General features: G+C 49.6%; 6 protein-coding genes across 6 annotated transcripts; 4 read left to right on the forward strand and 2 right to left on the reverse strand.

Moving 5' to 3' along the window:
- Positions 1-37: 37 nt before the first annotated feature.
- ASF1 (Histone chaperone asf1) lies at positions 38-808 on the reverse strand (the record flags this gene model as incomplete). Its single annotated transcript, XM_044814314.1, has 2 exons — positions 38-440; positions 549-808. The coding sequence occupies 2 exons, from the start codon at positions 806-808 to the stop codon at positions 38-40; spliced, it is 663 nt and encodes a 220-aa protein (XP_044668464.1).
- Positions 809-1,559: 751 nt separating this feature from the next.
- Positions 1,560-4,897, forward strand: KY384_005817 (uncharacterized protein; the record flags this gene model as incomplete). Its single annotated transcript, XM_044814315.1, has 6 exons — positions 1,560-2,345; positions 2,397-2,828; positions 2,875-3,610; positions 3,721-3,903; positions 3,955-4,824; positions 4,878-4,897. The coding sequence occupies 6 exons, from the start codon at positions 1,560-1,562 to the stop codon at positions 4,895-4,897; spliced, it is 3,027 nt and encodes a 1,008-aa protein (XP_044668465.1).
- A 2,064-nt stretch (positions 4,898-6,961) lies between these two features.
- Positions 6,962-9,834, forward strand: KY384_005818 (uncharacterized protein; the record flags this gene model as incomplete). Its single annotated transcript, XM_044814316.1, has 3 exons — positions 6,962-7,171; positions 7,225-7,340; positions 7,392-9,834. 3 exons carry the CDS (start codon positions 6,962-6,964, stop codon positions 9,832-9,834), a joined length of 2,769 nt encoding a protein of 922 aa, XP_044668466.1.
- A 720-nt stretch (positions 9,835-10,554) lies between these two features.
- Positions 10,555-11,621, forward strand: KY384_005819 (uncharacterized protein; the record flags this gene model as incomplete). Its single annotated transcript, XM_044814317.1, has 2 exons — positions 10,555-11,153; positions 11,228-11,621. The coding sequence occupies 2 exons, from the start codon at positions 10,555-10,557 to the stop codon at positions 11,619-11,621; spliced, it is 993 nt and encodes a 330-aa protein (XP_044668467.1).
- A 569-nt stretch (positions 11,622-12,190) lies between these two features.
- KY384_005820 (uncharacterized protein) lies at positions 12,191-13,664 on the forward strand (the record flags this gene model as incomplete). The annotated part of the gene is made up of 4 exons (XM_044814318.1): positions 12,191-12,379; positions 12,468-12,497; positions 12,596-12,960; positions 13,034-13,664. The coding sequence occupies 4 exons, from the start codon at positions 12,191-12,193 to the stop codon at positions 13,662-13,664; spliced, it is 1,215 nt and encodes a 404-aa protein (XP_044668468.1).
- Positions 13,665-13,993: 329 nt separating this feature from the next.
- KY384_005821 (uncharacterized protein) lies at positions 13,994-16,824 on the reverse strand (the record flags this gene model as incomplete). Its single annotated transcript, XM_044814319.1, has 5 exons — positions 13,994-14,830; positions 14,886-15,908; positions 15,954-16,293; positions 16,347-16,657; positions 16,708-16,824. The coding sequence occupies 5 exons, from the start codon at positions 16,822-16,824 to the stop codon at positions 13,994-13,996; spliced, it is 2,628 nt and encodes an 875-aa protein (XP_044668469.1).
- Between the last annotated feature and the right edge of the window lie 14 nt (positions 16,825-16,838).

Here is a 16,838-nt window from a genome sequence, read left to right on the forward strand (position 1 = left end):
CCGGCAGTATTGATAACCCATCATTCATTTCACAGACTCAATGAACCATTACCTCAGCATTATGCTGTTGGGCTATGAGTTTCTGCTTTTTTTCGTTGGAGGCTCCGTCACCCATCTCCATATCCTCATCTCCTTCGCCCTCGCCTTCTTCTTCCACTTCCTCCTCATCTTCTTCCTCGCTCCCACTGGTATCTGCTTCAAGATCCTCACTGCCGGCGTCTGAATCATCTTCGTCCTTCGCTCCAGCGGTGTCGTCAGCACCACCCATGTCTTCGTCTTCACCGTCTGCTGCAGCCTTTGCTTCCTCGGCAGCAAGTTCGGCCTTGAGTCCTTCTTCGAGCTCGACCTCCTCTTGTCCATAGGCTACACCGTCGTCCTCAACTTGGTCTGCCTCCGGTTGCTCCGGTGGGAACTCAGCGGGGGCAGAGTCTTCAGTGTCCCTGATCAAGATTCAGCAAGTGTCTCGTGCGTGTGATAAGCAATAGACCTTACCATTTAATTGCAAACCGTGTGACTCTTGGCTTATCAGCTAGTATGCTCCGTCGCACCCTGTCAATGTCTGGTTTTGCGGGGGGTCTGCGTTCAGCTCGTCTGAATCGTATTCATTATTAACGTAGTAACCAACGCGGACAAATTCTCGATCATCGTAGCTACATGTCAATAGAATGACAGTCACGCCTAGAATCTCGGTAGAGGGTATCCGGCGCAGATCTGGTGGGTCTGCTTCAAAAACGAACTTGTTGGTTCCGGTGGGTATCGGCCCAACAAACAAGGAATCGAGTTCCTGGTCGTGTTCAGACCTAGACATGACTTAATATGGCCACAATATTGCATCATTCGCGCCTCACGATGTAGCTGAGCCCACGTAAGTGAGCTTCCACTCCAAATCTGCTCTAGCATTAGCATTTCGACTCATTTTCCAAGCTATCGAGACGAGCGAACCCTTCTGAAGCTGCTCTAGACATTCAAATGTAATCTCGAAGTGATAAGCATCTGTGATCTTTGCAGGATTGTTGAGGATTTTCACGCCTAAGATTGATACTACAGACATGGTGCTTCTTGAGGAGTCGATAAGAAGGGTGGGCTGAAGTCAAAGTTTGTATGCTCAGAATTTTTTAATGATCAACACGTACTGCTCAATACTGCCATGAAAACAGTCGAGAGAGATGGGGAGGTGAAGTTGCTAGGGTGTTTGTTTGAGAGAAAGAGAGGGCAACGCGACTTTCGCGTTCCACCCATTTTAGCCCTCTTCTGGCCTAGCGCAGGCTACGAGAGTGCCAAGACAATCTGAAAATACAAAGGAAAGCTGGGTACTTTGTCACACATCCATCAAACCACCTCCACGGACCACATCCGTTTTCTCCCTTTGATGAGCATCCTCCTTCCTTGAACTCTTTGAGATCTTCTTGACATTCGCTTTACACGCCCACGGCAACCTTTCGCAATCGATCTTCACCCCGTTCCCTCCACGGTCGCATCTTTCCTATCCTGAGACAGTCAAGGGAGGAGACAAACCGCACTGGTAAGGCAACGGCTTGTGATACTTCGAGGCAGTGCGTATGGAGACTGCAAATATCTCTGGTACAGCGGATGGAGGTAGCGCATTCACACAAGAATATCAGTCCTCCAATAGCTATGACCCTGCCCCAGCAGAGCCAGCTGTTTCCGCTGTTTTGTCTCCTATTAGCACAACACCTGTTGATCCTTCCAAGTCCAACAACCCCACCTCTAACACCACTTCCAAACCCGCTCTAGCTCATTTCCCTGTTGCTGTCGCCACCTCTGACCTTGCAGCGGATCGGCAGAGTCAATCCAGGTCAATGTCGCGAGGTTCCTCCAGTGCCAGTTCAAGCAGCAACGTCATTATAACAGAGCAAACCAATGATATAATGCCTTCTCAAAGCGCACAGCAGGCCGTCGTTCCCAGCGTGAACGGAGCCTCTGTCTCTTCTCCACCTGCTTCTCGTGTTCTTGCTGTTGTTGATCCATCAAATACAATATCTTCGGGTACTGATGTCCAAGGCCGTGCTGTCTCGAACGCAACGCCAGTCCCAAACCTAGATGGCGCTGTCGAAACACCTTTTGGTACTCCGAGCCAGTCTGGAGCTGAGATTTCGGCGGTGCCGGTAAAAGCGCCGCCTCAAGATGTACCGAACGTAGCGAGTGTACTTCCAAAAGCACGGCTTCCGCACGACAAAATAGGGATGCTAGAGGATAGGATCAAGGACGACCCACGGGGTGATATAGAAGCGTGGCTAGGTCTCATTGACGAGCACAAGAGGAGATCCAAGTCGGAAGATGCTCGCAGCACTTATGAGAAATTTCTTTCACTATTTCCATTTGCGGTAAGATGGGACTTTTACCGCCTCGTGAGTTCCAGCTAATCCATTCACTAGGCTGAAGTCTGGGTTTCTTATGCTCAAATGGAAAATGAAGCAAACAACCGGAACGGTATTGACAACGTGCTTGGTAAGAGTCTCATACAAATGCCGTATCTACCGCTCTGGTCCGTGTACCTGGACCATGTCCGTCGTCACAACAACCTCACAACCGATACTTCAGGCACAGGTCGTCAAATTATCCATCAAGCCTACGAACTTGCCGTGGTACAAGTGGGACTCGACAAAGATGCCGGCCGGATGTGGCAAGACTACATCCTTTTCCTCAAATCGGGACCTGGAATCCTTGGCGGCAGCAATTGGCAAGATCAACAAAAGATGGACGAGCTTCGAAAGACATATCAACAGGCCATATGCGTCCCTACACAAGCCACGAATACTCTATGGAAGGAGTATGACGGATTTGAGATGGGCTTGAACAAAATGACGGTAAGTGAAACAACCCTCGGCAATGACATCAATCTAAGAGCATTAGGGGCGCAAATTTCTTCAAGACCAGTCACCAGCTTACATGTCCGCACGAGCATCCTACACAGAACTCCAAAATATCACACGAAATCTCAAAAGGACGACGTTGCCCTCACTTCCACCTGCTCTCGGCTTCGAAGGTGACACCGAATATTTAGAACAGCTCAGTATCTGGAAGCGGTGGATACGATGGGAGATAGACGATCCGCTTGTTCTCAAGCAAGACGATCTGGACGGCTACAAAGCTCGAGTCATCTTTGTATATAAGCATGCTTTAATGGCCATGAGATTCTGGCCAGAGCTTTGGTGTGACGCAAGCGAGTTTTGCTTTGCCAACAACATGGACGAGGCAGGTGATGATTTCCTGAAACAGGGTATTGCTGCGAATCCCGAGAGTTGTCTATTAGCGTTCAAACGTGCAGATCGTATAGAGTTTGTCACCTCTAGTGAGGAAGGGGAGGAGAAGACTTTACGCCGTGCTGCTTCAGTCAGAGAGCCATTTGACAAGGTCTTAGATGCGCTTTATGAACTAATTGCCAGATCCAAGGCGCGAGAGGAACAGGACTTAGCTCTCATTGAGGTCCAGCACCAGGTCAGTGTTACTGAGCAGCCTACAAACGGGATTGCAGGGGATGAAAAGGGTGATGAAGACGAAGAGCTTCGCCAAGAAGATATGAAGAATCGAGAGAAACAGAAAGCCGAGCGAATTGAAGCCACCAAGAACGTTCATGCAGTCCAAATGCGTCTGCTGTCGCGTACTTTGTCTCATGTCTGGATAGCATTGATGAGGGCCCTGCGTCGTATTCAAGGTAAAGGGGGGTGGGAGTGGGCGGTGCTCGCGGAGTATTTTCAGATGCTAGAAAGCGTGGGCGAGTCACCTCTGATGTCTACGTGCAAGCTGCCTTGATTGAGTTTCATTGCTATGAACCCGACACGGGACGGAAAATATTCGAGCGCGGCCTAAAGCTCTTTCAGGAGGATGAAGCATTTGCTTTGGAATACATCAAGCATCTCGTTGCAAACAACGACCATACGAGTAAGCCAAGATCCAGCTCCGTACACTTTGATTAACACTGACACTGCACAGACGCTAGAGTTGTCTTCGAGACCGTAGTGACTCGACTAGCCCATAAACCTGAGACGACGGCCAAAGCAAAGCCTCTGTATGCTTTCTTCCACGATTTTGAGTCCCGCTATGGCGAACTGAGCCAAATTGTGAAGCTGGAGAAGCGTATGAGTGATCTGTTCCCCGAGGATCCTTCTCTCGCGCTGTTCTCCAAGCGCTTTTCTGATGATGGCTTCGATCCAACTGCCATCCGTCCCATCATATCTCCTGCTAAGCAAACAAAGCCCAAATTTCTCCCTACCATACAGGCCATTGCGCCTGAAGCTCAATTCATTCAAGTCTCTACGAATTCGCCCAAACGCCCTTTGCCTCTGGATGAATCAGATAACGAGTCAGACCGTCCGCGAAAAGCTATGCGCGGCGGTGCATCACCTTTGAAGCCAGCTCCGGCCCAGCCCATGATTAAGCAGAACAGTCAGCAATCACATCAGCAAATACCGCTCCAATCTGTCCGTCCACCCCTACCACAGTCCTATGCAATTCCACCATTGCCTCGAGACATCACCTATCTTCTCAGCATCATACCAAAGGCAGAGACCTACACTGCAACCAAGTTCAATCCTGCCGGGCTCGTTCGATTAATCCGGGAAACCCACGTTCCTACTCATATCTCCCAATTACCTCCACAAGCAGCTAGGGGAGTCACTGGGGCTAGTCATCCTCCTCCGCCACCTCAACACATCCCACCCCCGCAGACACCTCAACTGCAAGGTCCACCACCGCCATATGTTCAACCTGGATCAGTCCCGCCAATGCAGCAACGGCCTGGTCTACCTCCAATGCCTCAAGTCCCCCCGGTTGGTTATCCACCTTATCCAGTTCCAGCAGGAAGTAAGTATTTGCCTTTTCTATCCACCTTGTTGTAGTATTGACGTAAGACACAGCTCCATACTATTCTCGATAAAGGATTGAGTTTGTTATAGGTCGGAACACATTCTAGAGCGCTATCTTGACTGACGCTGAAGCATCACCGTTTCGTACCGTAAGAAAGCATGCTAGGCAGCATCGAATTCATTAGAAAGAAAAGGCGTTTCCAGAGAAAGGTTTGCGTGACGTCAAATCTGTCGATACCCAGGTTGTGTGCATAGCGAGGTTGAGGGAAAATCCGAGTGTATTTCCCTCATTCAAAAGAGAGACAGTGTTCCTCGCACGGTAGGCAGCAGGTTTCTACTGGGCAGAAGGATTTATACATCCTGGTGCGAAATTACCATACAGTACGTGATCATCCAATAGTCAGCTCTTATACCAGAAATCTTATGCGTCACCATTGTCCTATGGTAGCCTAAGAAATACATCAGCTATGCCATGCGACGTTTCATGATACAAAGGGGTAAGGCATTCCTACTCATCTCAATCAACGGGACCAAGACAGACTACTCGAGCCAGGTTCTTGCATTCCTCGCTATCACCTCATCGTCGATCAAAAAGAAACCACGCTAGTGGACTAGCGCACCCGGCCTTGATCGCCTTGCCTCGCTCCTTCTTACGACCACCTCCACCTCCTCAACCACCCTTACTCCTTCTACCTCCTTCCTTCTTTCACCGTCCCCCCTCTTCGTCTTCTTCTATCTGACCAACACCACTATCTACTTCGTTGACTCACGCGAATTGGTGCTCCCGTAATTTGTCGTTCTGAATCTAACACGTTCACCGTTTACCAAACTCGGCTTCGATTCAATTTGACACACCAAACAACATCAACAAACCATCAGTTGAAGCTTCTTTCAACCGCTGCTACAACAAACAATAGACACTTTTCGGCGCCTCACTTCTTTCTTATTATTGTGTAAGCAATCACCATAGCAACACCTCATTTTGCCCCACACAAGTCTCAACCCAAAATTTCACTTTCACACTCGAACACCCACTCTTCTACACTTCACTATCAAAATTCAAGAGTCTTCATTATCACACACGGTTATTCTTCTCACCAGATCAATGTCTTAAGATTGTTCACACATCATCTCGAGTCACACCCTCGGGTCTGAGTGTAGTTTTGATTGCCACTGCTGTTTGGTCATTCATCGTCACACCTTATTTCATTAGTTTCAACGCCTGATACATCGTTCGACTTTCAGCGTTCACGTGAAAATCCTAATACGATTGTCTCACTCGTGGCAAGCGGCTGACTTCACTCGTAGATAGACACGTCCCCAAATATCAGCAACGATGCCTAGTGCTGGTAGGAACCCCCGCGCTCTTGGCCGTGGTCGTGGGGAGCCCAGCGCTCCTCCTGTTGCGGAGGCTCTGCGTTTTGATGGACCTTCTGAGGCGCGTGGGCGCTCTCCCTCCACTGGCCGACCTGGATCCCGCCCAGGGAGTCAAACGAGATCCGCTTCTCAGCAGCGCGAGCCGGCTCGTCCTCAACTCGTACTAAGCGAAGCAATGCGAAATCTCTCACGAAAAGTAGATCTTGGAGGGATGGCGTATGCCACGGACTACAAGGTAAGCTACTATTCCTCGCGTGCCTTGCACGGTCTCGTGAATCGTACTTGCCGCTGTGTTCATACCACAATCTTGCGTGAATGTATTACGCTTGTACTGCCGTGCGAATTCCTTTTCTACTATGAGTACACATGAACATTCCTACAATGTCTTTGCAATTCCCCCGTGAATGTCTTAGACACGCGAGTTTGCCTCTTCTTCTTCACTATTCTATGCCCCTTCACACTCCATAATCACGTTCTATTCATTCCTATTTCACACAGTATCCGGCAAGTGTGACCTACTATTCATCGACTTGCCAAGCCATCTTGGGGTATATAAACCTCCTCCTCCCCCAGCTTCTTTCTTTCTTACAACCATCTACCATCTACCATCTTCATCTTCAACCTCTTCCGAGACCCACACAGACAAGCCTATCAACTCATACACATTGAGCACCCTTCTCAACCATCTACTCCTATCTGACCTTCATTCTTCTACACCTCTCTTTGTCCTTTTCCAAACCTTCCTTTCATCGATCATCATGTCGGTCAATAATGATCAACCAAACGTGGCCGGTGTTGAAGGCGATGAACCTCGTGCTGCAAGTTACGCTTCTAACATGTTTCGCATGGAGATGCCCAAGGTACTCATGAAGCGCCCTGGTTTCGGAACCCTTGGCCGTGCGTACAAGGTTACACTGAACTCCCATACCGTCAACGCTTGGCCAAAAATGGACGTTTATCAATATGATGTAAGTACTTCTGCTTGCTCTCACATCGTCAGACCTTCGCTAACACCCTTTAGGTTGTTATCGGCTCAGGCAAGGAGAAGCGAAAATTGATTCAACTGCTTTGGGAATCAAAGGCCGTTCAGGATAAAATCGGACAATTCTGGTTGTTCGATGGCAACAAGCTTGCCTGGTAAGTCAAGCGTTCCTACTCGCTGGCGTACAATACTAACAAGTAATTCAGGTCCGGACGAAACCTGCCCAATGAGCTCAAGATTGAGGTGGATATGGATAAGGAGATGGGTCGAAACCCTCGTAAGAAGGATGGCATAGTTGTCGCTGATATTCATGCTGTTCGTATTCGAAAGACGACCCATATTCGCTTGGACACATTGCGCTCGTTCCTGGATGGTACCCTTCTCGAATTCGATGACTCGATCTATTCAGCCATAAACTTTTTGGACCATCTACTCCGAGAACACCCTTCGAAGCATCTTATTAACCTCCGTCGATCTTATTTCCAACAACCAGAAGAGTTCAAAGGGGATATTAGGCCTCTCTTCACTGGTATTGGCAATGGCGTCGAAGCTTGGCGTGGCGTTTACCAATCCCTTCGCATGGCTGAGGGAAAGAAGCTTGTTGTCAATGTCGATGTTTCCAATGCAACTTTCTGGAAAGCAATGCCATTGCATACACTGTCTATGGAGCTAATTGGGGAGTTGAATCCTGTGGTTTTCGAAGGAAAGCTTCGAAAGCGGAACGCTAATGACCCGGATCCAAAAGCGTGGAAGATCCTCAAGCGCTTTGTCAAATGCCATTTCCACATTCGTCGCCCAGGAACAGGAAAAGACCCTAAAACGAAGATCATTTTTAGGATTCTCAACGAGAGTGCCGAGACCTACCGCTTTGACTGGGTCAATCGTGAGACTGGACAGACAAAGAATGTCAGCATCGTCCAGTATATGCTAGAGAAGTACAAGCATCGTCTTACGTATTCCTACTTACCTCTCGTGGAGGTGAGGGCGAAGGAGCTTTATCCCATGGAGCTCTGTGAGATGGCATATGGTCAGCAGTACAAGACCAAGCTCAATGAGAACCAGACAAGCAACATGATTAAGTTTGCAGCAACCCGGCCAGCAAAGCGACTTGAAGGCATTCGGGAAGGCCTAGGTCATCTCAAGTGGGATCAAGATCCATTTCTTATGAAGTATGGCTTGAAGATTGATCGGGAAATGACTCGATCAGATGCTCGCGTCTTGGATCCACCAGAGGTTCAATATGCTAAAAATACAACTGCTAAGCCCGGCTACACTGGACGCTGGGATCTTCGTGGAAAGGTTTTCTTGAAACCAAACCCAATTCCCCTCCAATCATGGGGCGTATGCGTCTTGACAGGCACAGGCGTTGAGGGAGGTGATACACGCAATGTCCCATCCATGGATCAGACCAAGGCTTTTATTCAAATGTTCATTAAGACTTATCGTGGCCACGGAGGGATCGTAGACAACGCCCAGCCACCTATCATTGGTGGAGTGCCGGACATAGCTAAAGCTATTGAGGGCTGCTTCTACGCAGCTGGCAACGCAGCTAAGAAACGACCACAAATAATGTTCGTTGTGGTCTCCAACATTGACAAGAACGTCTACGAACGAGTCAAGAAGAACCTCGACTGCAAATGGGGCATTGTATCCCAGTGTGTGACAGGTCAAAACGTTAAGAAAAATTCTCCTCAATACCACTCGAACGTGAGTATGAAGTTTCACTGCAAGTTAGGCGGCACAGTCTCGATGGCAAAGGGAAAGAAGCCTTATTTCGAAGTGCCAACTATGATCCTTGGAGCCGACGTATCGCATGCTGGGGCTGGAATGGTACAGCCTTCGTTCGCTGCTATGACAATGTCAATGGACATGACGGCTTCACGATATACTGCAGCTGTCGAGTCAAACGGATATCGCCAAGAAATGATTAGTCCGAAGAACATCAACTCCTTTTTGCTACCACAAATCCAGCGTTGGATGGAGAACGTTGGAGGCGGACGCATGCCAAAACATGTCTACTACTTCCGAGACGGGGTCTCTGAGGCTCAATACATCCCTCTGCTTGAAAACGAGGTGGCCGATATCAAACAGGCGTTTTACGAGAAGTGCAATAACGAGAAGAAATATATGCCAAAGTTCACCGTTGTTGTCTGTGAGAAGCGGCACCACATCCGCTTCTTTCCTCCTCAAGGCCCTGGCTCTGATAAGAACGGAAATCCAGTCCCCGGCACCCTGGTTGAGCGAGATGTAACTCGTCCTTTTGAATACGACATGTATCTCAACTCGCATTCTGCTATCCAAGGCACCGCTAGACCTACACATTACCAGGTGCTCCTTGATGATGCAAAAGTGCCAGTCAATCAGCTACATCAACTCCTTTACGAGCACTGCTACCAGTACCAGCGCTCAACGACACCTGTATCTCTTTTCCCGGCGGTATACTACGCCCATCTTGCTGCTGCTCGTGCAGTGAGTCACGTCAACATTACGGAGCAAGACCGCTGGATTCAACGTAATGAGTCTGCAAAGCGACCAGGCATGCCTCAAATCGATTATCAAGCGAGGCCCGGTGAAACTCTTTCCGAACCTCCAGCACTACTTCCAATGGAGCCTACAAACCAAATCCATTTCGCTATGTGGTACATCTGAACACACTCATACCAGCAAGCCGAGGCGATAAGTTCCCATGGCAGCAAAAATCATGCATACTTTCTTTTTCCTTTGCAACATGACGATTACGACGGCTGAGATGAACACGCACGAGCTTATTATCATGATCATTACTATCAAACTTGCGGATATCCATGACTAGAAGCATAAGCAACGGCGGAGGAAACAGGCGGAGGAGAGCAAGTCAGAGGCAGCAGTCAATCACGGAATCAGTGCATACTTCCACGTGTCACTCATCAGTTCTAGCTTGCAAGAAATGCTCTAATTAGGTCCAATCCAAGCTGTTGACAACCATTAGCATTGCTGCATTTTCCTCCTTTTTCTTGCTTTCTTTCTTTTAATTCTCGGCGTAGAATGACTAACCCAGACAGAGTGATTGCCGTGCCCATACTGACTTGTTCTTGAAAACGAAGTAGATAATTGATGACATGGCCCACTCGTGCTCATTCTAAGGTAGGCAAGTTTCCCTCAAAGCTTGGCGGCCGAGACGTTAAAGATCCCTGCGTGAGGAAGCAAGGCACGGAAATCGAGCCTCATCAGCCATTAGGCCCTTGCCTAACCGTCTGTCATGGCCCTCGACCTATCACCATGAGGTCTCGTATCTTCTACGTGCCTGCTCGTGCCGAAACGATAAGGAGGGCAGCTTAATCTTCTGGGAGAATCATCCACTTCGTCACGTCTTGCAATCTAAGCAATCTCATGGCAAACGCCAGTCATTGCGCCACCTGCTTTGAGACCTTGACCGCTGACCTTGAAGATAGAGACGCATTGGGGTTTGAGCAGGTACAAGATCTATGGGGGCGCTATGAACTATATCAAAAGAGCAAGCAGAAAGCCTCAGGTGTCGGAAACCAGCACTCTGAAGATGGCGAGGAGCTGGAAGGTGATGAGGGCGCCGCGGAAGGGTTGGAAGAAGATGACGGGCTTGACATAATCCACGCGGAGCCAGAGCGTCGGCCTGCAACTCGTTCGACTCTGCAAATTCCCTGCATATCGCGGCTGCAAGCAGTCTCTCCAGCTTCCGCATCGTCCTTATCCTCTACGTCGTCATCGCTATCCACAACATCCTCAAGTGCTGCTCTGAACGGGAACTCCAAATCCTCATCGAACTCGTCATTCTTCTCCTTCGGCCGCTCGAAACAGCCATCACCAGCTGTACCAAAGGTAGAAGAGCATCCCCTGTTTATCACGTGGAACACCATATCCCAACGGACTGGAAACAAGAATCTACGAGGCTGTATTGGCACATTCGACTCTCAAGAACTCTCGAGCGGCCTGGGCAGCTACGCCCTGACAGCGTACGTCAAGGCGTCATAGTCGACAACCCTTGCAAGTCTATGATGCCGCACTGACTGACCGATGCCCTCCACAGTGCCTTCAACGACAGCCGCTTTCCACCTATCGGCGCTTCAGAACTGTACAGCCTCTCATGTAGCGTCACCCTTCTCATGAACTTCACGACATGCTCTTCTCCGTTCGACTGGACGCTCGGTGTTCACGGTATCAAGATCTCGTTTTCACACCACAACAGACGATATGGGTCAACCTACCTACCAGATGTGGCTACCGAGCAAGGCTGGACGAAGGAAGACACTCTTGCTAGTCTGATGAAAAAGGCTGGGTGGAGTGGGCGCAGCCGGGAATGGCGTGAGGTGTTTGAGAAAGGGAAAGGGACAGTGGTAAGGTATGAGGGGAGCAAGGCGACCTTGAAGTGGGATGAGTGGGCGAGGTGGAGAGAATGGATGAGGAGTGTTGCGACTACATAGGGGATTGCAGGATCGCTGAATGTCTCGGACTTGGGCAGATATCGTCCTATTTTCAAGAGCCATTTTATTGGGGTGCTGGAAGGGGGCGCTCATGATAGACGAGAATATACGCTTCAGCAGCGAGGATTTGGCAATTGAACTAGAGTTCAGGTGTAGCATCGATTCTACGATCCATAAACTATTGCCTGTGCAAGTTCATCAAATTCTGTTTCTTCACTGATAGCTCGATGTTAAGGGCCAAGGAGCCGAGGAACCATTCTCATTTGGCCCAATATCTGTACAATCTACCCCTTCCCCTTCACGATACATCCATATGATATATCTTCGATATCTAGCATTGACATAATTGCCCATTGGCCAATCTCAGGCTCCTCCAGTCACTCAATTGGCCACCACTCAAAGCCTCCTTTTGCGCCTTGTGCCTGCATGTCTTGACGGATTACCGCCCCTCCACGATCTTCCCCCCTCTCAAGCTATCGTAAGGATTAGAAGTGCTTATTTCTTCTTTAAGAAAGCCTCCACTGCTGTCTTCGCCCAATCTTTGCGACCTACCACCGTCCCTTGGGACTATGGCACAAAATGCACAAGACGCCCATCAAGGGATAAGACCGCAAATACAGCCATGTCGGTATAAGACAGGGAAGACGCTGGGTGCAGGATCGTACTCAGTAGTCAAGGAATGTGTACATATCGACACAGGCCGCTACTACGCAGCAAAGGTCATCAACAAGCGCATGATGGCAGGGAGGGAGCACATGGTGCGTCAAATTCCTAGTCTTACAGAGTCCTATGGCACAGGGTCGATGGAGCAAAGCAGTATTGAACATAGCTGACTCGACGACATAGGTGAGGAATGAAATAGCTGTCTTGAAAAAGGTATCTATAGGTCACCAGAATATCTTGACGCTCGTCGACTACTTCGAGACGATGAACAACCGTATATGCCCCCTTGAAGACCTGAGGTACTCCCTCAGCTTTGGCTTGCAACCACTGACAAGTCTATCGCAGTATACTTGGTCACCGACCTAGCTTTGGGCGGTGAACTCTTCGACCGCATCTGCCGGAAAGGTTCCTACTACGAATCCGACGCCGCCGACCTTATAAGAGCCACGCTCTCCGCTGTCTCATATTTGCATGATCATGGCATTGTCCACCGCGATTTGAAGCCCGAGAATTTGCTCTTCAGAACCCCGGAGGACAACGCAGACCTGTTGATAGCGGACTTTGGGCTCAGCAGGATAATGGATGAGGAGGCTTTCCACGTTCTCACCACGACGTGTGGCACGCCAGGCTACATGGCACCCGAGATTTTCAAGAAGAGTGGACATGGCAAGCCAGTGTACGTGCTCTACCGCATCTTCCATATCCGAACCCCAAAAATCCCTCCGCTAATATCCACTTTATGACTGCAGCGACGTCTGGGCCATAGGCGTAATAACCTACTTTCTGCTCTGCGGCTACACGCCCTTCGACCGGGACTCCAACGTCGAAGAAATGCAAGCAATCCTCGTAGCCGACTACTCCTTCACGCCGCTCGAATACTGGCGTAGCGTCTCCCTCGCCGCGCGCGATTTCATTAAACGCTGCCTCACCGTAGATCCGCACAAGCGGATGACGGCGCACGAAGCCCTCTCTCACCCCTTCGTAGACCCTGAAGCCAGAAAAGACGGCGGGGATCTATTACCGACGATCAAGAAGAATTTCAATGCGAGGAGGACGCTGCATGCAGCTATCGATACCGTGAGGGCGATCAATAAGTTGAGAGAGGGTGGGGCACAAGGGTTCATGGATGGGGCGATGAGTGTGGATCCGAAGAAGCGGGAGCAAGCCAGAGGCAGGGCAGGGCAGCAAGCTTTGGCTCCTGGTGATGCAGACGGGGGAGGGGATCCGATGGAAGGGATTGAGACGAATGGTGGAGGGACCGCGAAACCGAAGCCAAAATTCGACCCGAGAGGGAACGCGGCGGGACAGAGTGACATGCAGATAAGAGAGCAGCAGAGACGGGTGGAGGCGACTTCTCGGGGGTTGTGGCAGCAGAGATGATAGGAGGATATGATACTGCTTTGTGGGGGGATATTGAGGGGAAAATTGAGGCTGCTTGCTGGCTTAGCTTCGTGTTGGAATCGGGAAAAGGGTATGGAGGGATCTACTGTGGATATATCATGATTGACGAGACGGTATGTATGAATGCAACGACTTGCCTGTGCGAACGGGCTGGATTGATAAGTGGGCAGCTGATAGACCTCAATCCAAGGAGTGAGATAGGGAGGGAAAACTGAAGCAAGGTTCTCAAATCTGGAATATTAGCAATAAGTTGCTACATACTTTTCGTGGGAGCATTAATGCCTCACTATCGTATTTTCCATTTTCTCTCACCTCGAATACACGCTCCCGTTGTAGCTCGTCGGCCGGCCCCATGCACTCCCACCCCTGATGCTACCCCCTTCAAATCCATCGATCCCCTTAACATCGAATACTCCATTGGCCCATTCAGAGAACATGTCCACATCCCAAACCTCATCATCTCTGCCCTTTCCCTTCTTACTCTTCCTTCCGCCCTGATTCCCAGCCTTCTCCTTCTCCCTCATAATCTCATCATAGAACCCCTCATAATTCCCCACTACCATCTCCTGCACGGCAGCAACCAACGTCTCCTTCGTCCTGTTTTCATCGAGATACTCATCCAACTTCCTCCGCAGCGTCGGCACCTCTTTCCCCGCAATCTCCTGAATCTTGCCTACAGCGGCCATGGCATCGAATCTCGGGCTCGCTAGAGCAGAAGCATTGATAGGCGCCGTGATCGCATTCGCAAAACCTGCCGTGAACTCATTGATGACGCTTCGGAGTCTTCCGTCGAGCTCGACCTTGGCGTCGAACATGTTCTCTACAACCTTAGGAAGTAGCCCACCGCCGACCAGGCCTTCGCGGACGAGGCGGAACCAATTGCGAGGGTCGAATAGTCCACCACGCTCGCGTAGCTCGTAGAAAGTATTGGTTAGATTAGAGAAATCGAAGGCGATGTCCGGAGTGACGTATTCGATATCGAAGGCGACGATTTGAGATTTCAGAATTAGGAGGTGTTTGATGAGGAAGAGGCGGCCATCGGACGGAGTGCGATGGGTCAGAGAGGAGATAGATTGAGAGGCGCTCAGGAGGGAGTGGACAGTTGTGAAGACAATAGTGTGGGCTAAGTCGTCGAAAACTGTGGACTGTTGGCTATTTCAGTATTGATAAGGCCCTTGGGTGTAGTGGAATGTGGCTTACATTGACAAGGCGGTAAATACGGCTGAGTAACCAAATTGCTTTGCGGAGAGTTGGATACCAGCCTTGAAATGCGGCTTCGGTATCGAAGTTCCAGCGGCCTGTGGGTGAGTCACCTTCTTCTACGATCATTGGGGTCTTAGGCATCGGGGTCGATGGCTCAGGGTTGGAAGCCTTCCTGCCGGACGTTGGAGTCTTTTGAGACTTTGTACCAGAGAGTGAGACCTGCCGATTGCGAGTTGGGTAGTCAAGCTCTTCTTTCTTTGGCTTGTATCTCTCAATTTCATCACGAAGTATCGACTGTGTCCGGAATACGAGTCTTGTTTGAGCGTCTTCCAATGCTGGGCGAATAAGAACAGAGAAATCGAGCTGGTTGGCCTCCAAGGGTTCTGCGTCCTCATCTTGATCATGCATATAACGCATCTGAAGCAGCGTGCAGAGTTCGGCGAGCTTCAGTAATTGAACCTCGTGAATAATGCGCGGTCGGAGATGATCATGAAGCGGCTCGCAAACGGATTCAAGAAAGTCGTACATTCCTTCCTCACCCACAAACCATTCCCTCCAAAGATCATATTCGTCGGAACAGACACCTTTTGTATAGCCAATGGCACTACGTGCAAATGAGACAAGATCTTTTGAAGTACTTGGAGCCATGGCAATGTCCCCTATCCTTTTTCGGGCGAGCGGTATCACAAGCTTACCGCGTGTTGCCGAGTAACTAGTGTAAAGCTCGTTCATGAGTCCTTGATATTCACTTTCGCCACCGGCTTGAACACTGGCAGGTAAGATTGCCCGCTTACGGATTTCCTGGGCGACCTCCTTGAGCTCGGCAGCACCGACGCGGAATTTGGCATATAAAAGGGCAGACATAGTAGTGTCGTTCAGTTGCTTGTCAGCTATCCGGCGAGACACGTCTGAAGCGATATCACGAAGACCGTTGATAAAGTTAACACGAATTAGAGTCAACCCTCTGGTCATCAGTAGCCTATAGTGGGATCGATATGTCGCCGCTTCTTTGTGCTTGGGCTAAATTGATCAGTACTGGCGCAGGTCTACTAAAGGGGAACATACGTGAGCTGCCATGAAATCTAGACAGTGGTCGATACGCGTTAGCATCTCGGAGAACTCTTCGCTTCTCACAAGGCTTCCGGCTCCTGGAGCATTGAGCCTTCTGGTGGCAGGTTCCAGGTAATTATAATATTTAAGATTCTGGTCGATCTCGTTCGCCAGTGTTTCAATTCGCTTTTGTTCTTCTAACAACCCTTCGCACTGCTTTTGAAACGTGCTGGTCTGTGCCTCGACAGCTTTAAATGAATTGGAAAGGTCATCTAGGAGATCGAGCGACGACGAAGTCTCAGCTAAAAGCCCTTCGAGGTGGCTCTCAGAAGCAACCAATTGTCTCAAGTACTGTCTGTAGACTCGAGTGAGCGATGCCACTCTGTTCTTGTAGAGTGAATCATTTACGAGTAATTTTCATGGCTCGATTCCAGCAACATCCCTTCAGATGCGTGTAACTGATCCGCAAAATCCAAATCATTGTGTAACTCCTCTGGATCTTCGGTCGAAATATCTTGATCATCCTTCGATGTCCTAGGGTTGCTCAATCTGACTTCGTGCTTCAGATCTTGCCGTAGTATCGCCGTCGCAGCATAGTGGAAATCGGTGTACGACTGAGCTCGTTTCTTCAAGGTTGCTTCAGGGGGACCCAACTGTCCAACCTCTTTTACGGATCCGAGACCTGGCCCATCTAAGCGACCATCAGCTTGCGTTCCCTCCTGCGACTAAAATCAGAAGACACAAATGCATGGCGTATCGAAAGTCATACATTGACGGCGGGCTTTTCCAGCAGCGATTGTCTCCTCTTATGTTTCACTTTGGTGGGCTGCTGGCGTGAGGGAGATGCATTATGGGACGGATAGTAGTATGAGGCATCATCATACATTATTCTCCATTCAT

Source organism: Bacidia gigantensis (genome assembly GCF_019456465.1).
Source record: "Bacidia gigantensis strain McMullin 20006 chromosome Unknown contig_246, whole genome shotgun sequence".
Classification (NCBI taxonomy): Eukaryota; Fungi; Ascomycota; class Lecanoromycetes; order Lecanorales; family Ramalinaceae; genus Bacidia; species Bacidia gigantensis.